At 40.9% G+C, this 26564-nt stretch overlaps 1 protein-coding gene across 22 annotated transcripts in view; it reads right to left on the reverse strand.

Annotated features, from left to right (window-relative positions):
- The window catches only part of EPSTI1 (epithelial stromal interaction 1), a 306029-nt gene that overhangs the window by 69327 nt on the left and 210138 nt on the right, over window positions 1–26564 (reverse strand). For 7 of the 22 annotated variants that reach the window (XM_077974430.1, XM_077974428.1, XM_077974416.1 and 4 more), the window contains one exon: window positions 10995–11071. The exons of 5 other annotated variants lie outside the window; for them this stretch is intronic. In XM_077974430.1, the coding sequence (XP_077830556.1) occupies window positions 11028–11071 (44 nt within the window). In that variant the 3' untranslated portion in view covers window positions 10995–11027. Of the gene's footprint in view, window positions 1–1898; window positions 2135–10994; window positions 11072–16076; window positions 17592–26564 lie in introns of those variants that run through there. 10 more of the 22 variants (XM_077974438.1, XM_015120982.3, XM_015120981.3 and 7 more) reach the window with 3 other exon arrangements.

Consider the following 26564-nt stretch of genomic DNA (forward strand, 5'->3'; position numbering starts at 1 on the left):
AAGTGAGGATGGACATCTATAAGGAAGAGAGTTGCGGGCAGAGATCTGAACAATTCAGGGAATTAAACGGGGGATGGGGAATAAGTGGTTTAGACTGAGGGAAACATGAGTGACCTGAGACAGAAGGGAGCAAGTGTGGTCTGAGAAACCAAAAGATGGCTATGGCTAAGGTGTTATTAGGTTGACGCAAAAGCAATTGTGGTTTTTGTCATTACTTTCAAGGCAAAAGCTGCAATTGCTTTTGCGCCAACTTAATGGAAGCCCAGTGAACAGGGGCAGAAAGAAGCTGAACGTATGTGCAAGGACCTGGGCCATAAGGCTATGTTAGAAATTTGGGACTTTTTAAAGAGCAATAGGAAGCCATTGAAGTATTTTAAGGTCTCCCAGACTTGCTGGGGAGAATAAATGGAAGAGGAACAAGACTGAAAATATGGAGACCAAAATGTCAAGAGTCGTGGGGAGTGATGATGGTGGCTACAAAGAGGGTGATGGTGCTGAACATAATCAGAACTGAATAGACTTGAGAGATAGTTAGGATTTGAAGTCAGAGAGACATGGGGACAGATTGGTTATTTGGAGGTGCACAAGAAGGTGTCAAGATAGAAAAATAGGACAGGCAAGATCAGTGACCTGAGAGGCTGGACAGTCAGGGGAAATCTTGAGGAAACAGGGGACCCAAGATGCTTCCTTGGGTCAGCAGAGATAAGCAAGGGGTGGGGGGCTTTCCCTTGCAAGGTTAGGCTGTTGTGCAAGGTTAGGCTGTTGATTCCATCAGTTAACAGCTACGTGCCCTGTAGAAGCTGGACCATCAGCATGTCCATCCTGCTGCTATTTACAATCCCAAATGCCAAGCAGTGTCCCTCTCGTTTCCAATATCATTAGTCCTAAAAGATGCAGGACAATTGCCCAGTCTACCAAGCAATGATTCCAGATGATTACAAGTCAAAATCTCTGCCAGAGCTTTCAAAGATCTTGTGGTAATAATTACATGTCTGGGGTTACCCTCTAAAGATTCTCCTTTTGTAGTATGAATATCTCTTTCTCATGGGCTCCAGATCTAAAGGGAATGTATTGGCTTCTTCTGCCAAGAGGTGGGTGCTGAGGAAGTGCTACCTGGGAGCCCAAAAAAGAGCCTAGCAGTGAGAATATCTGGGCATGTTCCCCAGTAGGAGCAACGAGAGCTATTTGGAAGTTCTGAGGAGTGGTGTGGCACCCAGCAGAGCAGCTCCTGGGCATCTGAGAGTTGTCCACTGGAAACACTCAGTGAAGACAGCACAAGGCAGAGGAAGGTCCCAGGATGGTATGTGGCTCTCAGAACAGAAAAGTTCCTTTTCTACCCAGGGTCTGTACCTTACCTGGCCTTCTTTTCATCAGCTTTGGTTCTTCAAGAGGAGAGGAGTCACTGAATGCTCCTTGATACCTACTAGCAATGATAATTTAAATATATACGTGTGTGTGTGTATATATACATATATATACACACATACTTAATATATAGTTGTATTTGCAAGTTTTCTAAAGCACTGAGTTGGAAAAACTCGCAAGTGGCTGAGGGTTTCCCCAGGTCACTAAGAGCATCTACAGGACAAGAGCGTATTTTCTATACCATTGTATTCAGAGTGTTGAGCATGACTGAATGAATAAATGAAGTCCTGGTTCCAGGTTAGAGTAACAAGTGCATTTCAGAAGACCTCAGGCAAGGGATCAGTCAATAGATGAGCTTGGCAAAAGTGAAAATATCTTTCATTACTGTTTGTGTGTGGGTGTGTGGGGGCGACACTCTAGAAGTCTTATAAAATAGAATCTGGAAGGCTAATTTTAGCCCTGTTTCTACATCTTGCTTCCTTATTTTCCTCTGATGTGGAATAAAGCCGTGAAGAAGTGCCAAGGACTAACACTCACGGTTTTTATGCTCCTTCATTGGCAGAGGTTGTTTTGCCCTTCGTTGTTGTCAGCTGCCAGAGGAATTGCATCATCAAGCTGATGGCAGTCTTGCCCTGCTGCTCTATTCCTTCCATGACGGTGAGAGTGGGGGGCAGAGCACCTCAGACACAGGGGCTGTTGGAACTGATCCCCCACCACATAGGGAGCGGGGCCAGGCTTGAAAGTGTTCAGAGGCGTATGGCCAACCATCCTGTGAAAAAGAGGCTCATTTCCCTTGTCTGTCCTCCAACTTAAACTTCCTTTCCAAGCTTTGAATCTTGGCTGCCTCAAATTCCCAGACAACCCAATATACAATGCTGCCTATAATTTTGAGTTCAGATCTCTAGAGGGACAGTTTATATGCTTATAAAGTGTCGTTCTTCCAAGCCCTGTCTCCCCCATCAGCTGCGTATTTTATAACTCTGCCATCCTTCATTCTGGGTACCTTTGTTCGCTTATCAGTCTCCTCTTTCCACGGTCAGCAGGACCATCTGACTCACATAAGTAAACATTTATTAAAAATCGCATGATCAGAAATGCAAATTAAAATGATGCTGTATCTTTTTTGCCCATCAAGTTGGCAAATTTTTTAAAATGATAATACTCAATGTTGTCAAGTTGCCGAGAAAATGGGCACTGTCTTACACTGCTGTCAAGGATATAAATAGCTCAACCCTTCTGGAAGGTAATAGAGCAATTTTATCCTGTCTCGAAAATAGTACATATCCTTTGACCCAGCATTTACACACATTGATGGTCTATGCTAAGTCTCTCAATTTAACTCTCGGAATAATTTCATGAGGTAGTCACTATTATTATTGGTACTCACTTACTAATGAAAACACCGAAACTCAGAAAGGGTAATTTATTCCAGGTTGCACAGTAAATATATGGCCAGAACGGGACCCAAATACAGATCTCAAATGTGATACTAAAATCTCAAATGATGCCAATGTCTGTGTCCACTGGAAACACTCAGTGAAGACAGCACAAGGCAGAGGAAGGTAATTCTTACTTACTGTAAGAGTTATCAAGGATTTACTTATCTAATAGGGAATAATTGAAAACAACCTGAATATCCAATAATAGTGAGTTGATTTTTTAAATTACAGTGTAACTATACAGATATGTATATACAAAAAAGACCATATATTTATTTTTAAATGATATTATAGAAGAATATTTAACGATGTAGATATATGTTCATAATAGATAAGTAAAAAGACAAGGTCATACAACAGAGTGTACAATATAATCTCAACTTTATAAAAATATTGGTGTCCATATGCACAGGAAAAAGACCAAAAGAATAGGCATCAAAATGTTAATAGTGTTAATCTCTTACTCCTGGAGTTATGAGACTCTCTATTGTCTTCATCCTTATCTGCATTTTCTGCATTTTATATAATGTATGCATTTTTTTGTAAGGAAAGTAAATTATTAAACATGATTTAGGGCCAGACCCAGTGGCTCATGCCTATAATCCCAGAACTTTAGGAGGCCAAGGTTGGAGGATCACGTTAGCCCAGAAGTTCAAGGCTGCTGTGAGCTATGATTGCACCACTGCACTCCAGCCTGGGTGACAGGATGAAACCCTGTCTCTAAAATATAAAAATTTTTAAAAAGATTTAAAAGTCTTAAAAATCCATGTCTACTCCTCCACCCACATTCCCACCCTTTAGCCTGGTCGGACTCCAGACCCATAAGAGTAGCCTCCATTTACTACATATCTGCTACCTGCCTGGCCAGTAAGCTTTCAGGAGACAATTTGTGTACTTCTCACTATCAACCATTTTAGGCCCATGTCACCAATAAGAAAGCTGAGGGCTCCGTGACATTATACAACTTGTCAAAGGTGACACGGTTCGTAAGTGGCAGAGCTGGGACTGCAGCCCTGTCGTCCGATTCCAGAGCCTATAGAGCAGTGGTTGAGAGAAAGGGCCCTGGAGCAAGCGGGCTTGGGCTCAGATTCTGACTGAGTCACTTGCTAGCTCTGAGGAGTTCTTTCCTCTTGGTACTTCAATTGCCTCTTATGTAAATTTGGAAAATCATGGTATTTCTCATGTAATGATGAGAATTAAATTAGTTAATTATGTAAGGTGCTTAGAATAGCGCATGGTACGTAGTACCTGAAGGGCTATGATCAGTAAAAGGGCCCTACTAGTCGATGCTGGGAGGCAGCATAAAGTGACTGAGGGAACACGGAGCCAAGTACATCTACAACTGCAATCAGTGTTGGCCACTTAACTGGGTGACCTTCAGCAAGTTACCCGATTTCTCTGTGCCTCTATTTCATTATCTTTTGTGTCAAATGCCTGGTTCCTGGTAATTGCTGCTGATGACTATTGTCCTAATCATTCTACCTATCTTTTTTTTTTTTTTTTTTTTCCCTGCACAGTGTGATGCAGTTGCAGGTTAGGAAGCCACCCCTTTGCTCAGGCTGAGCTCTACCCCTGGACCACACTGAAGAGCTACTGCTGAGATCCATATGGGGAAGCTTAAGTACAATGATAGATGTACTGTGCTGTTGATCTTTTTCAGGAGAGGGATATGCTCTGATTCTGAAGCAGGAAAAGAAGTTCGCCAATTTAACACCTTTCTCCTTTACTTATTTGACGACAACAATAACAAAATCTTCAGCTCTGCCAGAAACAAGAAGCCCCAAAATGTTTTGCTTCTTTTAATAGCACACACACACACAAATCCATCTGCTTGCCATTTACCTCCAGAGCCTGGAAACATAACAATTCTCAGAGCAGTGGCAGAGATAGCAGTTTAATGGCTTTAAGGGTTTTTTTGACTGTATACAGCATGGGAAAATAAACACCAGCCACCATTAAGGTGTCTGTATGTTCCCCTGGGAAGAGAAGGGAAGAGGGAGAAATGATGTCAGCATCTCAGAGAGTGGCAGGATTCATGTTGTTTTCTTCTTTTAAAATTATAAGACTAATGCTTGCTGCATTCCCGCCCACCACTCCCTGTGCAATCTCTCCCAACTGTGCCAAGACCCATAATCCTTGTTCCCTTGGACCACCCACAAGGTCTGATTTGGAATGGCACTAAACAAATGACACCTCATCCAGACTCCAGGGAGCACCAATCCTGGGAGAATGACTCCAGATGGCAGTTGCTGTGGGGATGTAATCTAGTCCAATATCATCCCTCCCTGGGATGACTCTGGAGGGGCCACCTCAACTCCACACTTTTGGTTTATTTGGGGTCAGCACCAGAAGTCTGGCTCAGCATGGACTACACTACTGGTCTTGGGATAGAATAGCTGGAATCTGCTCCCATCAAGGTTGATCTGAGCCATAGTCAGTTCTCCTGCTGGGGAAGGTAGACCCTGGCTGAAGGGACACATACAGGCCTCCCTAGGTGAGATCCAATATCCCAGCTGAGCCATTTCCTCAAGATAAAGCTTTAAGGAAAACCAATGGCCTGGAGAGTATAGATCATGTGGGGGCCTCAGAAAGAAAAGGCTGTTGAATTAAAGATGGATTCTTCAGCAAAATGTGTCCTCAGTAAGAGCAAACCAGAGATGTTCTAGGGCAGGGGTCTGCAAACTGAGGCCTGTGGTTCACACCCAACCCACTGCCTGCTTTTATGCAGCTGGTGAGCTAAGATTAGTTCTCACATTTTTTAATAGTTGGGGGGAAAAAAGCAAAAGAATAACAATATTTTGTAACACATGAAAATTATATGAAATTCAAATATTAATGCTCATAAGTAACGTTTTTGTTAGAATACAGCTGTCTGTGGCTGTTCCTCATACAATAGAGTTGAAGAGTTGCAACAGAGGCCTTGTTGCTCACACAACCTAAAATAGTTACAATGTGGCCCTCTAAAGAAAGGGTTTGCTGACCCCTGTTCTAGGGCAGTGGTGTTCAAACTTCAGTGTGCATCTGCAATCCCCTGCAGGGCTTGTTAAACCAGATTGCAAGCCCCATTCTGAGTTTCTGCTTCAGTAGGTCTGAAGTAGAGTCCGAAATTTGCATTACTAAAAAATTCCCAGGTGATGTGGATGCTGCTGGGACAGTGGCCACACTTTGAGAACCAGTGTTCAAGAGAACCAGGAGCTGTGATGACTCACTGGATAAGGAGAGCAAAGGGAAAATGAGAGGAGACGCTGAAGGGAAGGGATTTCTGAGGAATACTAAACACGGAAAGGTAGGTAAAGAAATGCTCAAGGGAATAAACATGTGTTTGAGTGTACTCAGCAAACATGCACATGGAAACAGCAGACAGAGAGGAAAATGAAAGATTTGGAGCTTTAATGGGAAGGAGACACTTCTTTGATTAAAACATGTGGGCTGAAAAAAAACAAATTCCATTTAAGTTCACTACTCAAGGTCACTCGGCTTTTAACTATCTCACTCCCTCTAAGTGGGACTTGAAAGAGTAGCTTATCAAAGTACTAGGTTGAAAATGAAGAAGTTAGTTCTTAACCCTTTGGAGTAAGGGTGTTTTAATTCAAACTTTATTACTTCTCTCCCTTTAGGCAAAGGAGTCAGTTATTTGTTTGGTTTATCTATTGCTACATAGCAAACCATTCCAAACTTTGTGACTTAAGATACAATAACTGTTTTTTGTTGTTATTGTTGCTGTTGTTCAGGATTCTGTAGCTGGACTGGGTTCACCTGGGTAGCAGCCCTCCTGGTCTTGTCAGAGGCCACTACATTTAGCCACTGGGTTAGGAGGGATGCTGGTATATCCAGGATCTCAGGGTCTCCCCCTTGTTATGGGGCCTCTCCACGTGTCTTTCCAACAGGACAGCCGGACTTTTTACATAATGGTTTAGGGCTCCCAGATGCACAAAAGCAGAAGCTGACAGGCCTTTTTAGGGTTTAGGGACAGAACTGGCACAGTAACATTTCCGGGGCTTAAAGTGGTTGGCCAATCCAGATTCCAGGGGACACGACCACACAGGTATAAACACTGAGAGGCAAGACCCCAGTGTAACAGACTAGAGAGGGGTTTGTCTGGGAAGGATTTCCAGGAAACAAAAGGAAGACATAGAAAGAAGAGAGCGCCCCCAGGGAATAAATAGATGGCTTCACAGGGACAAAACTAAGATTGATGGTCATTTTTTGAGTGGCACTGTAGGACTGAAAACACTGGAAGCTTTTCAAGAACATTAATGATTTTTCTTTTTTCTTTTTTAATTGTGCCTACACAAGTTCTAGAATAGCAAATACTTCCTAATTTGGCTAAACTCACCTAGTTACTGGCAATTACCTTAATTGTACATTCATGAAAAACTCACCAGAGGTGAAATAAGATTACCTTTAAGGGATGTAATTGGTGGGTTTTGTATGTTTTTTTTGCTGTTGTTTTCTTTTTCTTTTAACACAAGCACACCGGTAGGTCCCCTTTGGAATGTTCTACAGGTATCTGCACATTACAGCTTGCATTTGGGGAGAAAAAATGGAATAACCACTTTCCTCCTAAGTCCAGTTCCTTCATTCTTTTTTCCATATTTATCCACTTATTTGTTTGTTTTCAATTATACACGGAGTTTGTTCAATACACATTTTAATGTACCTCACATTTTCATTTAACACTCTGACCATATGAGCATATACAACTCTATATTATTCTTTTTGATGGTTCCATAGTGTTTTATTACATTGTTTAGCTAATCTCTAATTGTAAGAGAATTAAAAACATATGTTCACACAAAAACTCGTATATGAATATTCATGACAGCATTATTCATAACAGCCGAACAGCAGAAACAACACTAATAACCATCAACTGATGAATGGATAAACAAAATGTGGTATGTCCATATGATGCAGTATTGTTTGCCAGTAAAAAGAAAAGAAGTACAAACAGTCCCTGACTCACAATGATTGACTTAAGACTTTTTGACTCTACGGAGGTGCAAAAATGATATGCATTCAGTGGGAACCATACTTCAAGCACCCATACAACCACTCTGCTTTTCACTCTCAGTACAGTGCTCAATGGCTTGACTTACATGAGATATTCCACACTTTATTATAAAATAGGCTTTGTGTTAGATGGTTTTGCCCAACTGTAGACCAATGTAAGTGTTCTGAGCACACTGAAGGCAGGCTAGGCTAAGCTATGATGTTCAGTAGGCTAGGTGTTTTAAAGCATTTTTGACTCAATAATATTTTCCATTTATGATGGTTTCCTTGGGACATAACCCAGTCATAAATCAAGGATTATCTGCACTGATACAGACCACAACATGAATGAACCTATGCTAAGCAAAAGAAGCCAGACACAAAAGGCCACATATTTTATGATCCATTTATATGAAATGCAAATCCATAGAGACACAAAGTGCATTTGCATTTCTTCATTCTTGACACGCTCTCTGTATTTTCACATTACTATGAAGAACTACGTGAGACTGGGTAATTTATGAAGAAAGAGGTTTAATTGACTCACAGTTCTGCATGGCTAAAAACTACCTTTATAACAACATCTGGACTAGTGTTTGACCAAACAACTGGGCATCCTAGTCTAGCCAAGTTGACACATGAAATCAACCATCATACTGCCCATAAGGCACAGGTGCACAAAGTTGGGGAGGAAAAATTTCAGAAGCTGTGAATAAAAATGTTATCTCCAACTGAGGAAAAATGGTGTTAACTTAGAGGCTATTTTGTATGCACTGTCTAAATTTACTAAGAATGTGCTTAAATATGCCTTTTTTATTTTGTCTTCTAATTTGCAAATAACCCATACCACCTCCTTCCATTGTGCCCAGATACTCCCTTCTCTGAACAAATGATTGCATCTGCCATTTCACCTTCTGGAATGCCCCTCCCCTTCCTCATGAAAGGCATTAATCAAGACACTTGTCCTCCACTACATTTTCCATGATGCCTCTCATCTAGCTGCGGGCTTCCTAGATGCTCCACAACTCATAGAGCTATAGAACTTTAGAACGTGAAGGGAGGATACTTAGTAGCCAATATAGTCAAATTTCCTCTTTTTACCTCTAAGGAAACTGGGTGCAATGACTCTCCTGAATTTGAGGTGAAAGCAGGCCTAGAATTCGGGTCTATTCTCGGCTAGCCTCAGGTTTTTATAGATGGGATAGGCAGGAGAGGACCACTGCCTACTGGAAATAAAACTAGCATGATGGAATAGATGAGATTCTGCCCTGGATATAACTAGTAGACCTTGACCAAGATTTTTAATCTCCTGGAATGTCAGTTTCCTGATTTGTTAAAAGGCTTAAATCAGTGCTTCTCAAACATTGATAGGCATATGGATCGCCTGGAATCTTGTCAAAACAGACTCTTTTTCAACAGGTATGGGTTGGGGCCTGAGGTTCTGCATTTCCCTTTTTTTTTTTAATTTTTATTTTTCGAGATGGAGTTTCACTCTTGCTGCCCAGGCTGGAGTCCAATGGTGCAATCTTGGCTCACCACAGCCTCTGCCTCCTAGATTTAAGCAATTATCATGCCTCAGCCTCCTGAGTAGCTGGGATTACAGGCATGCGCCACCACATCTGGCTAATTTTTGTATTATTAGTAGAGACGGGGTTTCTCCATGTTGGTCAGGCTGGTCTTCAACTCCTGACCTTAGGTGATCTGCCTGCCTCGGCCTTCCAAAGTGCTGGGATTGCAGGCGTGAGCCACTGCACCCAGTTGAGGTTCTGTATTTCTAACCAGCTTCCAGTTGCTTGCCTATACTACTGAGTGCCTGGATTTTCTTTTGAGTAGATGGGCATAGATAATGTCTAAGCCCACTTTGAGCTTTATGACTCTGTGATGCGGTGATTCTGTGATTGGAGATGGCAGTGTCAAAGGTGTATAAAATGGGCTGTAGGAAAAAAAACACTAAATTTTACCTGTACTTCTCTGTATACTTTTGCCTGTAGTATTTTCCTCTACATAGGATCACCATGTATTCTCATTTGCCTAAGAAAGTCTTGGCTTATGCCTATTTCCCATTCTGATTAATCGTAGAGACGCTTTCACATAAAAAAATGATATGGTCACTTATCTTCTAAGTTACTTTTTCTCCTTATCTGTGTCCACAGAATACAGAGTGCATTAGGTTTCCACCATTTGCCTATTTCAAGCCAAGGAAAAAAGTGTGTTCCAGATAGTTTTTTTACACAGTATGTTAGAACCCCATGATTTGCGAATTGCTGTTTTGTTTCCCTACTAACAGCATAGCCCGTTCAGGAATTTTTGGCAAGGGCCTTTCGCGTTCAGCCCGCCCAAGATGTGGGACCCTGGGAAAAACTGCTTGCTGTTTGTTTTGTGGTGACTGACAGCAGAGCTCGCTGGAAAAATTAAAAGCTACACGGAAAATACTTCATGGGTGATTTTCCCATTCCCTATTCTCACAGAATCCTTGTCTGAGTGTACAGTTCCCAAGTTCAGGGGCAGCTTCAGGGGGTGAACTTCAATGCCCACCTATCTCAAGGTGTTCCTCAAAGCACTGCATGGAGGGTGGGGTTCAGCCCCAAACCATAAACCCCTCACCCACTGTCTTTGTCTACTTTCTGTCTTGCATTGTATTCCTTCAAAGAATCCCAATCAAGGGATTATGTTCCCAGAAGCTTTAATATCAATTATTATTTATATTTTATTATTAGCTAGTGAGAGTCAATAATAGCTAGTGGCCTTTGTTCATTTTTCTATTCATTTAATAACTATTTGCTAAATGCATACAGTGTGCTAAGAGAAGATTATTTGACAGCTGAAATTAAGAACTGGACACAGGTTTAGTCTGTGGATCTTAGTCCCTAACCGAAAGACGATGGGAGAGAGAGAGGGTTGTTAGTGGAAAATTGAAGGGGTAATAAATGTGACAGCCTCTTGTTTTCTACAATTGATTCAGAACATAAGTGCCTATGCATAAAAAGGAGAAAGAGACATGTAATTAGTATCGGTCACGAAGGAATCACCCACTGCTCACCTCCTTCAAGTCTCCTCATTCACTGAGGATGCTGGGCCACCCAGGAGACCCTGACCACCTGTTTAAACCTGCAACTCACCCCCAACTCGAAACTCCAAATCTCTGTGCTCCTGTATTTTTTCCACTATGCTTGCCTTATAATATACAATATAACTCACCTTTTTATCGTGTTTATTGTCTACCTTCCTCCATTAGAATGTGTGCTCCATAAACTGGTTGAGTAAGTAGCTCAGACCTGTAAAATGTCAGATATGCAAAATTCCAGAATGAGCTGAAACTTGAAAACAATGTCAGAACAGAAGAGGATTTTTTTTTTTTAACTGTGGAAAGTAAGAAGAAACAGATAAACACACAGAGGGTTGAGGAATGTTGAATACACTTTAACAAATGACAGACAGCAGAATCACTCAACTCTTATTTTGCTTCTGTCTTCTCCAAGAAGAAAAACAAAATGGGAACTTGAAAGCACCAGGCACAGTAAATAATATAAAGAAGGAATTGCAATTCAGACCATACACTTTGCATGTATTCACATCTCCAGACCAGCTGAATGGCATCTCAGGTAGTAAGGGTGCTTTTGATCAACATCAAAAGCACTGTAGGCACTCTTGAACAAAAGCAAGTGTGCGAGAGATTTTTAAAGTATCCCAATTTTCTAGCGGGAGTAAGATTATACTATTATATATTCTTCATGCATAGTACACTGCAATTTTTTTTATGCAAAAGTTGTACAAGACAAGGTCCAGTGCTGAACTGCTGTATGTTCCTATACAGACATCATCTAGTTTGATCTGAAGTCATTGATCAGTATTTTTTTAGTAGAGATGTTGAATAAGCTTTCTCCTAGCACGCACCATCTTCAAGATTATAGTTCACATTCTTATTTCCAACAAGATAATCAGAGATTTTGTTAAGTACAATTATGCGTAGCATTCCTATAACTGAATAATGACCCTACTGAAAAGGAAATGAGGGAAGCATGACATAACTTGGTCTTGGTGAGCTCATGCTGACTCTAAGTGATGACTGTCTTTCAAGAGATAACTGTTTGCCATGAAAGTGGATTTTTTCTAAAAATCAACATAGCACATGTAAGATTTTCAGATCATGCAGAACATTTGGAAGTAGCTAATATAAAAGATAACATAATCCACAATCAAAATTATTAGGGTTGTTGCAAAAGTAATTGCGATTTTTGCCATTAAAAATAACGGCAAAACCCGCAAGTGGCAAAAACTGCAATTACTTTTGAACCAACCAAATACTTTGACAGTGTTGGATGCAAGTGTAAAATCAATAAGATAAAATTTAGTAAGGCTAAAAGTAACAAAATATCTATTTTACTATTACAGGATGAGATGATCATCCCTGGAAGATTTTCTTGCGATGCTTTAGTTGATCATAAATTTAATATAATTTAACTTGGCTTATCCAGATATGGCTTCTAAGAGAGCCAACATGGTCAAAGACAGTATAAAAAGGAGTACAATAGGCTGGGCACAGTGGCTCACGCCTGTAATCCCAACACTTTGGGAGGCCGAGGTGGGTGGATCAGCTGAGGTCAGGAGTTCAAGACCAGCCTGGCCAACATGGCGAAATCCCATCTCTACTAAAAAGACAAAAATTAGCCAGGCGTGGTGGTGTGTGCCTGTAATTCTAGCTACTCAGGAGGCTGTCACAGGAGAATCGCTTGAACATGGGAGGCAGAGCTTGCAGTGAACTGAGATCCCACCACTGTACTCCAGCCTGGTTGACAGAGCAAGACTCTGTCTCAAAAAAAAAAAAAAAAAAGAAAAGAAAAGAAAAAAAAAGTACAATATCCAAGTCATAGGAAGTGACTGGGTTCATAAGCGTCTAATCTGGTCACTCGTGGTATGTAGCTGTGGGAGACATGTTTTGAAAGGCTGCTGACAATCTAAGGCAGTCTCTAAGAGCACAGTGAGATTTAGGAGTTTAGAAAACACATGGAGACTGGCTCTAATTGCCTCAAGCAAGAAACTTGTTGTCAGTTTATGCCTTGTCGGGTGCTAAAGCTAGATTAGAGGCATGGAGTGGCATAGGAAGTTTCTAGCGAGGTGGGAATAAGGAGGAGAGCTGGGCTTGAGTGACAAGACAGAGAGAAGAGGCTATAAATTTACCTCCTGCACAGGAAAGGTGAAAGGGGAGCATAAGTCAGTGGTAAAAGAAAGGAGGAAGAATGACCTCATGCAGAAAAGGAAGCTTCAATCTTTTTTCATTTTTCCCTTTACCGAGATCATGTAGGGAGGGACAATAACGTCAATGGTAAGAACTACCAATATAGAGGCAGCCTAGTGTGGCGGTCAGCAGGGCATACTCTCGAACCAGCCTTCCTGGGCTTAAACCCTGGGATTACCACTTAGCTCTACGACTTTGAGTATGTCATTAAACCCAATTGTGCTGCAGATTTTTCATCTATCAAATAGGATTAACAGTACTTAGCTCATGGGGTTGATGTGAGGCTTAAACATGATATATGTAAAGTTATTAGACTCATGCTTGACACATAAGCACTGTGCAAGTTTACCACGGATTGAGCACTTGCTCTATCCTTACATTATCACAGTTAATGCTCAGAACAAGCCTGATATATATGGGAATTGTTGAAATAATCTTCTTACAGATGAGGAAGCTAAAACCATTTGAGAGGTTAAGAAATCTGCCAAAAGGTATTCAGATAAAATAATATGGACTTGGATTTTTCTGATTCAAACATCTGAGATCTTAATCTCTGGGCTTTACTGTCTCTAACTTGATGTCAGCATAACTAGGGAGCCAAGCTTGCAACTGTGGACAAACTGCCAAACTAGAGATAGTATAACTACCTATAGGTTTTGGAAGGGCTGAAGATGATGCCCATAAGGGCTAATCTCCAACATTAGATGGAGCAGAAGGCTGGAGTTTTGACACTTGTGCCATTAGTTAAGGAGCAGAGCTCTAAAATATTTTCAGGTCAGCTTCACCAAGGTGAGCTATTTGCAACTGGAGCACTAGAACCAAATGCAGTAAAATGCGAAGGATACGCCAGGATGAAAAGCCATTTCTCATTATCTGCAAGGAAAATAAAGCTGTGTTTCATTAGGCTACTGTTCTCTGGGTTTCATGTTGTATACTGAATAACCAATAAATGGTTTAAAAAACAAAACAAAGGATACAAAAGCAGAAGATCCAGCAAAACTGGAAAAAAAAAAAAAAAAAAAAAAGAGGAAAATAAGCAACAAGCCTGATGGGGAATTCAACCACAGAAGATTTCAATCTACTACATTTGCAATTTGGGCTGCCAGGGACTTTCCTTAGATCATTAATGGCAATTCCAGGAAGCATATTTTAGTGGAAGTTCTCCGAATCAGTATTTTTGGTGTGAAATCTCCTGATTAGTTAATGGTGGTCCCAGTTATTTTGTGTACTTACCAAGGTGGGTGAGCTCCCAAACCTGTTTATGTTATTGCACTTGTTATTGTAAATACATACTTTAATTAAATACTATATAAACACTTTAAATACTATAAAAGCTACTGATTACAAAAGTAGTTTCTACAAAAACTAAGTTAAAAGACTTGGAAGAATTAATAAATGAGTCACGAAAAAAGTGCTTCCCAGTAAGATGTGGATAAGATACTTGCAAAAAAAGGAAAAAGTAATTAAAAGCTAGGAGGATCCTGTATCCCATTTGTTTCACAAATGTCTTACAATATCTCCTTCCATTTTAAGGAAACAAAACTGGAAATCATAGATGATGCATTAAGAGTGTGCAATAATATGTTTTATGTTAGTTAATGTGAAATCCCATTAGCCAAACAATCCAGGGCTTCTCAATGAGAGCCCTATTGACATTGTGGATAAGTTGGTTCATTTAGCAGTACTGTTCAAAATTGAGACATTTAGCCTCTGGTCTATACCCACTAAACACTATAGTAGTGTAGCCTCCAGCCATTGGGACAATCAAAGATCCATCTTGGCACAGTTCCAAATGCTCCTTGTAATTAACACAGTAGTTTTAGTGCATCCTGCCAAACACTGAGTGCTGCTTGTGCTCAAATAAAAGGCCCTGGCCCTAACTCGAAGATTACAAAATGAAAGTATTAATATGTGTTTTAAATTAAAATGATATGTTTAAAACATATAAGCATTATTAACATTATTGTTATTACTATTGTTTTTAACAACAGAATCTCCCTCTGTCTGGAATGCAGTGGTACCATCATAGCTCACTTCGGTCTTGATGTCCTAGGCTCAAGTGATCCTTCTGCTTCAGCCCCCCTAGTTGCTGGGACTACAAGCACGCAGCATTGCACCCAACTAATTTTTTATTTCTGTTTTTTATAGAGACATTGTTGTCCGGGCTGTTCTCAAACTCCTGGTCTCAAGCAATCCTACTCCCTGGGCCTCCCAAAGTGCTGGGATCACAGGCTTGCACCAACATAGCCAGCCACTATTTTTAAAATAATTCCTGCTTCAATTGCCTTCCAGTGGTTACCAAGCCAGCTACTAGTCTTGATTGTTTTGGTTAAGGGATCTTCTTCTACATCTGACTACACAGAGGCTTTCTAAAAAATCAATATCACGGAAGTTACACACATGATACAAGGGATTGTTGAAGGAACTATTTTTCACCTTCAGAGGCAATAACTTAGAGAAAATTACTCATTTCACGCAGAGAAGGAACTATCCTCTGTGAGGGGAATTAAGTTTATTCTATGAGACTCTACATAGAATGTTCTAGAAATAACGATTAAATTGAATAAAGACAACATGGTATAATAGAAAGAATAAAAGTCTTAGTGCCAACAAACCTGGGATAAATCCTGGCTCTATTTTGTATGATATGTATACATTGTCAAGTTACTTCTCAAAGTCTCCATTATTTTTCCTCCATAAAAACTATAAAAATAATATTTATCTCAAAGGGTTATGAAGAATAAATAAAATAGCCTATCTTAAGTTCCTAGCACAGTTTCTGGCATATACTAGGCACATAATAAATGGTAGTTCTCTTCCTCATCTTCTTCCCTAGTACAAAGCAGAAAAAGAAAATTATTTGCTTAAACACACTGCATGTTAGTGTTTTCGTATTTTAAAATGTGGATAAAACTATAAAAATTCCTTCTTGATCACAACCCCATTGTTCCTTGCCTGTCTAAAAGCCATTTACCTCTTTCTTCCTTGTTAGCAGCTGTGTTAGTCCATTTTGCATTGTTATAAAGAAATACCCCAAGACTGGGTAACTTAAAATGAAAATAGGTTTAGTTTGGCTCATGGTTCTGTGGACCGCACAAAAAGCACAGTGCTGGCATCTGCTTCTGGTGAAGCCTCAGGAAGCTTACAATCACCATGGAAGGCGAAGCAGGGGCAGGTATGTCACATGACAAGAAAGAGAGCAAGAGAGATGCCAGGCTCTTTTAAATAATCAGCTCTCATGTGAATTAAGAGTGAGAACTCACTCATTACTGTGGGGAGGGCACCAAGCCATTGACAAGGGATCCATCCCAATGACCCAAACACCTCCCACCAGGCTCCACCTCCAACACTGGGGATCACAGTTCAACATGAGATTTGGAGGGGACAAATATCCAAACTATATCAGTAGTTTTGGATAAATGTTTTGTGTGTTTTGGATAAATGTCCTTTAGCTTCTGGGATGGTCAAGGTCACCTCCGGCCTAGGAATCGGCCTGAATCCAGTCCTTTTGTGGCAGAATAGATTATCCTTCAGCAAATATTTACCCCCTTCCCGTGACCTCCATGAGAAGAGCATACTTTCCTGCAACAGTGATTTTGACCTTGGAATATGGGCAGCAGGATGAGTGTGTCAATTCCAAGCCTAGGCTTGCCCTTCAGGGAGCTTGACTTTTACCATGAGAATGCATGCCCTGGGTAGCTCATGTCACACAAGAATAAGAGACACATGGAGTAGAGAAGCTTCCCTGGCTGATCTGCCAAAACTTGCAGCCTAAAGTAGAGAAATCCCAGCCGACCTGCAGAAATATGAGAAAGAAATAAACATGTATTGTTGCATGTCCCTGAGATAATTTTGTGGTTGTTTGTTCAGCTGACTGATACACCTGCCTGTGAGATATTAGGTAAAATTGCCTGAGAAGCTTCTGGGAGATAGTTTTACTCTCTGGTAGGAGAAAGGTACATGAAGATAAACTCCCTGCTCAGTGCCACATCCTGATATTGAATGAAGTAGCCACTTTTTCATGATGAGAAGGCGGCCAAGGTAATCACAGATACCAGCCCCCAAATCAATGAACCAATACTACCAACCATTTTCCTTCATTTCTTATAAAGTGACAAGAATACGTTTTTATTTGTTTAAGCTGCAATTTGTTAGGCACCAGCAGTTGAATGTATTCTCATTAATACATGTCAATATAGAAACCTAGAACTAATTAAGAATTTTCTGTTTTTATGACGTAAGCTAACATATTTGACAATTCCCAGAATTATTTCTGGTTTGTAAGCAGATGTTGTGTATTATATTTTTATTTATGACATCATTGGTTTATTCAGTCAGCATTGCCTGCTAATTCAGCAGATACCCAAGTGTTTAGGATGTCCCTCCACAAAACCATGTTCCCCATAGCTTCATTTGCTTCAAAGAATCTTCCTTTACTTTCAGGTGTGCCATCTCCCCATATCACAATATTCCATGTGTAATGGAGGTTTCATCTTGAATCTTTTTAGTCTGACCATCTTCCATGGACTTTCATGGTCCTCTCTGTCTCCTTAATACATCTGGGCCCAAAAAAATAAAAAATAAAAAAAGTAAGATTCCTACACAAATGGTAAGAAGAGCTGAAACAAGCACCTTTCCATTGACTCCTCATTTTAGAGCTAAACTCATGCCACAAACAAAGGGCACAGATGCTGCAGCATGGAGCAAGATTGCCCAAGTATAGGTCCCAAATCTCCTCCTTCCCAACTGCATGGATATGTGCTGCACCTTAGCTGGGGCTGCTGGAAAAAATGCCACAGACTGAGTGGCTTAAGAGACATTTATTTTCCACCATTATGAAGGTTGGGAAGTTTAAGACCAAAATGCCAGCAGATTCAGTTCCTGGTGAGGGCTCTCTTCTTGGCTTGCAGATGGCTGCCTCTTCACTGTGTCCTCACATGGTAGAGAGAGAAACAGCCTGGTCTCTCTCCGTCTTCTTGTATGGACACTAATCCTATCACGGGAACTCCACACACATAAGCTCATCTAAACCTAATCACCTCCCAAAGACCCACAACTGAATACCATCATGTAGGGCGCTAGGGCTTCAACCTACACATTTGGGGCACACAAACATTCAGTCCATAACAGATGGGTTATTTAACCTTCATTTACCTCCATTTGCTCGTAGGAAAGAATGACAATATTAACAGTATATACCTCATAGTATTGTTGAGAGGCTTAAATGAGTGTATAGCCTAGAACAGTTATGTAAGAATTGACCAATTTTCTTATTTTTATCAACTTAGAATGCTGAAACTTATGGATAGAAGGATGGGTAATATCCAGAAGGGGCAAGATGGCATGGTGGGGGTGCTCGTGAGATGGATGAGTGAGTAATATATGGCTTTAAGAATAACAGGATTATAGAGTTGGTGACCCAGTGTAATGCTTAAATACCCGGTACAGTGTCCTCGTCAAGTGAGCCTATTTTTCTTAAGACTTCTGGCAATATGAAGTTCATTCCTTCCTATGTTTGTCCATTCCATTAGAAATTTGTATCCCTATAGCTTCTACTTATTGATCCTAAGTTTTATTTTTTAGGAATATACAGAGTAAATCTCTTCTCTCTTAGATGTGCAAGTCCTTTGGATATTTTTTGTGACATTATGGTCCATCTCTAGCCCCTTCTGCCGTAGGTCTTTTCCAGGGTTGGTAGGTCTAACACATATGCCAGCACATCCTATAGCATGGCACCTTTATTTTATCTACACATCCCAGTTTCCCTATGTCCCTTGTGTGGACACAGTACTGCAGCACAAGGCACGTCGGGGCCATCCCAGCCTCTTCCTTGTTTTAGAAACTATATTTCTGTTAATGAAGCCTGTGAATCCCTCTAGCAGCCACATTAACTCATCTTGCATTCACTTCCCTTGTGCCTGAACAGCCCCTAAACCCCATTCCCTTTCTGTATTCATCCAACCAGCAATGAAACTCTGATGCAGATTCTTGTTTTTATTGTTATTATATTTCATCCTGTTAGATGCAGCCCATCACTTTAACTTGTCAAGGTCTTTCTGTATCCCGATTCTGTAACCTACTGCGTTTTCCATCCCATTTAGATCTCTGTCATCTGAAAATCTGATAGGCTTGACTACTGTGTTTTCATTAAAGTCCTTGAAAAAATGATGGAATAGATCAGGGCATGCCACCAAAAACCTGTCCAAATTGTTATTGATTCATTAGCCAACATCCCTTTGTATAAAATTTTAACAAGTTTCAAATTGCACTTATCTGTACATGAGGATTTCACAAGGCACTTTGTCAAATGCTGAAACACCAGATCTGCATCTAAAAGTCCCAGAACCCTATCCTTATTAACGACAACAATAACAACAAAAGGAAATGACACTGTGTGAAAACATAGTTTTTAGTATTCATCTTTATTTTTATTATTATAATTATACTTTAAGTTCTGGGATATATGTGCAGAATGTGCAGATTTGTTACATAGGTATACATGTGCCATGGTGGTTTGCTGCACCCATCAACCCATCATCTGCGTTAAGTATTTCTCCTAATGCAATCCCTCCCCTTGCCCCCTACCCCGTGAAAGGCCCCAGTGTGTGATGTTCCCCTCCCTGTGCCCATATGTTCTCATTGTTCAACTCCCATTTATGAGTGAGAACATGTGGTGTTTGGTTTTCTGTTCTTGTGTTAGTTTGCTGAGAATGATGGTTTCCAGCTTCATCCATGTCCCTGCAAAAGACATAAACTCATTCTTTTTTATGGCTGCATAGTATTCCATGGTGTATATGTGCCACATTTTCTTTATCCAGTTGATCACTAATGGGCATTAGGGTCGGTTCCAAGATTTTGCCACTGTGAATAGTGCTGCAATAAACATACGTGTGCATGTTTCTTTATAGTAGAATGATTTGTAATCCTTGGGTATGTAACCAGTAATGGGATTGCTGGGTCAAATGGTATTTCTAGTTTTAGATCCTTGAGGAATTGCCACACTGTCTTCCATAATAGTTGAACTAATTTACACTCCCACCAACAGTGTAAAAGCATTCCTATTTCTCCACATCGTCTCCAGCATCTGTTGTTTCCTGACTTTTTAATGATAGCCATTCTAACTGGTGTGAGATGGTATCTCATTGTGGTTTTGATTTGCATTTCTCTAGTGACCAGTGATGATGAACTTCTTTTCACATGTGTGTTGGCCACATACATGTCTTCTTTTGAGAAGTGTCTGTTCATATACTTTGCCCACTTTTTGATGGGGTTGTTTATTTCTCATAAATTTGTTTAAGTTCCTTGTAGATTCTGGATATTAGCCCTTTGTCAGATGGATAGATTGCAAAAATTTTCTCCCATTCTCTAGGGTGACTGTTCACTCTGATGATAGTTTCTTTTTGCTTTTCAAAAAACCACCTGCTGGATTCACTGATGTTTTGAAGGGTTTTTCATGTCTCGCTCTCCTTCAGTTCTGCTCTGATCTTAGTTATTTTTAGTCTTCTACTAGCTTTTGAATTTGTTTGCTCTTGCTTCTCTAGTTCTTTTAATTGTGATGTTAGAGTGTCAATTTTAGATCTTTCCCACTTTCTTCTGTGGGCATTTAATGCTTTAAGTGTCCCTCTAAACCCTGTTTTAGCTGTGTCCCAGAGATTCTGGTACATTGTGTCTTTGTTCTCATTGGTTTCAAATGACTTATTTATTTCTGCCTTAACCCAGTAGTCATTCAGGAGCAGGTTGTTCAGTTTCCATGTAGTTGTGTGGTTTTCAGTGAGTTTCTTAATCCTAATTTGTTTGCACTGTGGCCTGAGGGACAGTTTCTTATTATTTCCATTCTTTTGCATTTGCTGAGGAGTGTTTTACTTCCAGTTATATGGTTGATTTTAGAATAAGTAAAATGTGGTGCTGAGAAGAATGTAGATTCTGTTGATTTGGGATGAAGAGTTCTGTAGATGTCCATTAGGTCCACTTAGTGCAGAGCTGAGTTCAAGTCCTGAATATCCTTGTCAATTTTCTCTCTTGTTGATCTGTCTAATATTGACAGTGGGATGTTAAAGTCTCCCACTATTATTGCGTGGGAGTGTAAGTCTCTTTGTAGGTCTCTAAGAACTTGCTTTATGAATCTGGGTGCTCTTGTATTGGGTGCATATATATTTAGGATAGTTAGCTCTTCTTGTTCCATTAATCCCTTTACCATTATGTAATGCCCTTCTTTGTCTTTTTTGATCTTTGTTGGTTTAAAGTCTGTTTTATCAGAGACTAGGATTGCAACCCCTGCCTTTTTTTGCTTTCAATTTGCTTGGTAAATCTTCCTCCATCCCTTTATTTTGAGCCAGTAAGTGTCTTTGCATGTGACATGGGTCTCCTGAAAACAGTACACTGATGGGTCTTGACTCTTTATCCAATTTGTCAGTCTGTGCCTTTTAATTGGGTCACTTAACCCATTTACATTTAAGGTTAATATTGTTATGTATGAATTTGATCCTGTCATTATGATGCTAGATAGTTATTTTTCCCATTAGTTGATGCAGTTTCTTCATAGTGTCAATGACCTTTACATTTTGATTTGTTTTTGCAGTGACTGGTACTGGTTTTTCCTTTCCATATTGAGTGCTTTCTTCAGGAGCACTTGTAAGGCAGGCCTGGTGATGACAAAAATCCCTCAGCATTTGCTTGTCTGTAAAGTATTTTATTTCTACTTCACTTATGAAGCTTAGTTTGGCTGGATATGAAATTCTGGGTTGAACATTCTTTTCTTTAAGAATGTTGAATATTGGCCACCACTCTCTTCTGGTTTGTAGGGTTTCTGCAGAGAGATCCACTGTTAGTCTGATGGGCTTCCCTTTGTGGGTAACAGACCTTTCTCTCTGGATGCCCTTAACATTTTTTCCTTCATTTCAACCTTGGTGAATCTGATGGTTATGTGTCTTGGGATTGTTCTTCTCAAGGAGTATCTTTGTGATGTTCTCTGTATTTCCTGAATTTGAATGCTGGCTTGTCTTGCTAGGTTGGGCAAGTTCTCCTGGATAATACCCGAAGTGCGTTTCCCAGCTTGGTTCTATTCTCCCCGTCACTTTCAGGTACACCAATCAAACGTAGGTTTGGTCTTTTCACATAGTCCCATATTTCTTGGAGGCTTTGTTCGTTCCTTTTCATTCTTTTTTCTCTAATCTTGTCTTCACGCTTTATTTCATTAAGTTGATCTTCAATCTCTGATACCCTTTCTTCTGCTTGATCTATTCAGCTATTGATACTTGTGTACGCTTCACAATGTTCTCATGCTGTGTTTTTCAGCTCCATCAGGTCATTTATGTTCTTCTCTAAACTGGCAATTCCTCTAACCTTTTTTCAAGGTTCTTAGCTTCCATACACTGGGTTAGAACACGCTCCTTTAGCTCGAAGGAGTTTGTTATTACCCCACTTCTGAAGAGTACTTCTGTCAATTCATCACACTCACTCTCCATCCAGTTTTGTTCCCTTGCTGGCGAGGAGTTGTGATCCTTTGGAGGAGAAGAGGCATTCTGGTTTTTGGAATTTTCAGCCTTTTTGCGCTAGTTTTTCCTCATCTTCATGGATTTATCTACCTTTGGTCTTTGCTGTTGGTGACCTACAGATGGAGTTTTTGCATGATTGTCCTTTTTGTTGATGTTGATGCTATTGCTTTCTGTTTGTTAGTTCTCCTTCTAACAGTCAGGGTTCTCTTCTGCAGGCCTGCTGCAGTTTGCTGGGGATCCACTCCAGACCCTGTTTGCCTGGATATCACCAGCGAAGACTGCAGAACACCAGAGATTGCTGCCTGTTCCTTCCTCTGGAAGCTTTGTCCCAGAGGGGCACCCACCAGATGCCAGCTGGAGCTCTCCTATATGAGGTATCTGTTGACCCCTGCTGGGAGGTGTCTTCCTATCAGGAGGCACAGGGGTCAGGGACCCACTTGAGGAGGCAGTCTGTCCCTTAGCAGAGCTGTGCTGGGAGATCCACTGCTCTCTTCAGAGTTGGCAGATAGAAACGTTTAAGTCTGCTGAAGCTGTCCCTGCAGCTGCCCCTTTTCCCAGGTGCTCTGTCCCAGGGAGATGGGAGTTTTATCTATAAGCCCCTGACTGGGGCTGCTGCTTTTCCTTCAGAGATACCCTGCCCAGAGAGGAGGAATCTAGAGAGGCAGTCTGGTTACAGCAGCTTTGTGGTGCTGCGGTTTGCTCTACCCAATCCGAACTTCCAGACAGCTTTGTTTACACTGTGAGTGGAACACTGCCTACTCAAGCCTCAGTAATGGTGGACGCTCCTCCCCCCACCAAGCTCGAGCTTCCCAGGTCAACTTCAAACTGCTGTGCTGGCAGCAAGAATTTCAAGCCATGGATCTTAGCTCGCTGGCCTCCATGGGGGTGGGATCCACTGAGCAAGACCACTTGGCTCCCTGGCTTCATCCCCCTTTCCAGGGGAGTGAATGGTTCTGTCTTGCTGTCATTCCAGGCACCACTGGGATATGAAAAGAAACTCCTGCAGCTAGCTTTGTGTCTGCCCAAACGCCCCCCAGTTTTGTGTTTGAAATCCAGGACCCTTGCGGTGTAAGCACCCGAGGGAATCTCCTGGTCTGTGGGTTTGAAGACCATGGGAAAAGCATAGTATCAGAGCTGTATAGCACAGTCCCTCATGGCACAGTTTCTCATGGCTTCCCTTGGCTAGGGGAAGGAGTTCCCTGATCCCTCACACTTCCTGGGTGAGGCGACGCCCCATCCTTCTTCTGCTCACTCTTCGTGGGCTGCACCCACTGTCTAACCAGTCCCATTGAGATGAACCAGGTGCCTCAGTTGGAAATGCAGAAATCACCCCTCTTCTGCATTGGTCTGGCTGGGAGCTGCAGACCAGAGCTGTTCCTATTCAGCCATCTTGCCGGGATCAGTATTGATCTTTTAAATGTTTACAAAGTTGCATTGATAATCCATTGTGGAGTGCTGCATGGTATTTATTATCCAATTCACTTTTAAAAAAATCAGAATACACTTGGAGAATGTTTTTATAGCCAGGGACCTAAAAAAAGACTTCAATATTCACTATGAATTTGAATATGACTGGGTATATTCAAGGGCTGACTGGACTGGCTCACTGGATGCCTATTTACATGAAGACTTTCCAGGAGTTTTATTAGAAGGCCAATGACTTGGCATAGTAAGACTAATATCCTGCTCCAGAATTATGACCATATGTCTTTGTGAAACTGAAGCCTCCCCTTATTCAGCCAAGCAGTATTCCAGGTGGGAATGGAACACACCCAAGGACAGAAAGAATTGTGAGGCATGAATTTCATCTGTAGGTAATGACTGAATAAAAGGGATAATGTTCTATTATAGCATAGTGTGGGCTGCTTGAATTCCCTTTTCATTCCAGAGATCAAGGGAAGAAATCATAGATTTCAGGCAATCATGGATTTGAGTACTGACTCTCCTACTTAACAGTCGTGCTTATTGGGATCTGTTTTTAGAGAACCATTGCTAGTCTCTAATGAAAAATCCTTTTTGGTAAATTATGATTTTTAAAAATAACCTGACCTCGAGTCTAGAATTCTCTGAGTTCCCAGTGGACTTACTCTAGTTTCTTTTGATATCTTATCTCTTTCTTCTATGGATTTTATTTGAGATTATAGGGTTGAAACTAAATCTCTGGATATTCCCTTCTCAAGTCCACTTTAGACTTTTTTCCTGAATTGTTTGAAATCCGTTTTTCCAAAGTCTTAGCACATATCTGACCACATCCAGTTTTTCCTTTGCCGATAATCACTGCTTCTAAGTGTCCCAAGTAGTTTTCACTCACTAAAAGTGGTTCTTATCATCCAAACTAAGACTGACTCTAAATAACCCTGTTTTTGTGACCAGTGGCTCCAATAGGTTTGGTGTACGTGACAGCTTTTGTTTTGGAATCTCAGAAAAGTAGGGATTTTCTATGAAGAGGTCAAAGTAAAAACAAGATAATAAGGAATAACTAACTCCCCCTCCCCCACCAAAAAGTTTAAGTTCAAGGGACTACATAGCTCAATGGGAAATGAAAATCAACCAAGACTCTAGAAGACTAAGTAGAGTCCAGGGGATAAACAGCAGTAGAGTTGGGTGAGGGACACTGCCTTCTCTTCCTTAAGGAGCATGGAGTTCCTCTGAGGGCTTGGGTAGTCAAGGGAGCTTGTCAGTGCCTAGCAGAGGCATCCTCACGGGCATCTCTGCAGCTAAGAGGATCCTGGCAAAAGGATGTGAGCAGAGCATTTCCTTCTGGGTTCATAGTTTTTCAGGAAAGTGTGTACCTCCATGATGTACAGTGACACTCTCCCTCTAGCAGGTAGGTTTCTTTGAATTAGAGTTTAACTTCATCTTGGATTCCAATCAGGCGTTCCTCTTCCTCACTTGGTATCACCCATGAGGTCACATTTACCCTGGTATTCCATGAAAACACTTTATCACCCACCTTCTAAATAGCCAATGTCTTAAGCAGTGAGTCTCATTGCTGTACCAATATTTTAACTGTGAAATAGTACATCTTTTCTACTAATAGTTGACATCATATTCCCTATAGTAATTAGATTATGGGTGTTTCTATTCCTTTTTTTGTAATCAGTTTAAATTCTTTTTGAAATGTTAAACTACTCTTTGGGAAAACATTTTTTGTCCCAAACTTAGGATATACATTACTTCCTCATTCTTAAATTTTAAAATATGTCTACAAATTTATATCTCATTATTTGATACCATCTACATAGCTAGTTTTATCTTATTTCCTCTTTTCTTATAAAATGACAACTTTCAGTGATGTTAGGTAAACACTGACTGTATGTCTAAGTCCTTCAGTCTCCTGCCTGACTTCATAGGTCCCAAAGGTACCTCTTAGATTTGTGTTTGTGTTAGAGAGTGTCCACCATCTGTCAGCCTCATGTTGATTCTTCTATACCCTTCTCTTTATCAGAGTAGTAGGAAGACTGCAAAATACATTTCCCAAAATCCCTTGCCAGCTGGCATCCAATGGAGGGCAGGACATGAAGCCTGGAGGGAAGAAGCCATTTTAAAAAATTATTTTCTGCTTGCACCTATGGCAGTGCCAGCAGCAGCAGCCACATGGACAGCAACAGTAGTGACAGCAACAGTAGGATTAGCAGTTTGGGCAAGAACATAGAAGCAAGGGTGCCTGGTGAGTGCAGGTTCCTGAGGTGCTGCTCAGGGAGCAGTTCTCCAAAGGAAGCCGCCTCTATGGCACAGTGTCCATGGGCTGTGGGTAAAATCATTTTCCCTTTTGTCCTCCAGCTCTACGCGCAATTGCCAATGCTTGGACAACCTAACCCTCCTTGTTTTACTCCTCTAACCCATTTCTATATTTTCATAACAGATTCCTTACATTAAATGCCCTCTGTCAAACACCCAGATCTGTTACCGTTCTCCTGATTGAGTAGGGTCCAATGCAAGCTGGTAGGAATTTCAGCATGTGTGTGCATCATCAGCAGATGCAGTGCACCCAGAATGAATTTCATCATATCCTGGAACAACATTTGAGGAAGACTC

This window comes from Macaca mulatta, chromosome 17 (assembly GCF_049350105.2).
Source record: "Macaca mulatta isolate MMU2019108-1 chromosome 17, T2T-MMU8v2.0, whole genome shotgun sequence".
In the NCBI taxonomy this organism is placed as follows: domain Eukaryota; kingdom Metazoa; phylum Chordata; class Mammalia; order Primates; family Cercopithecidae; genus Macaca; species Macaca mulatta.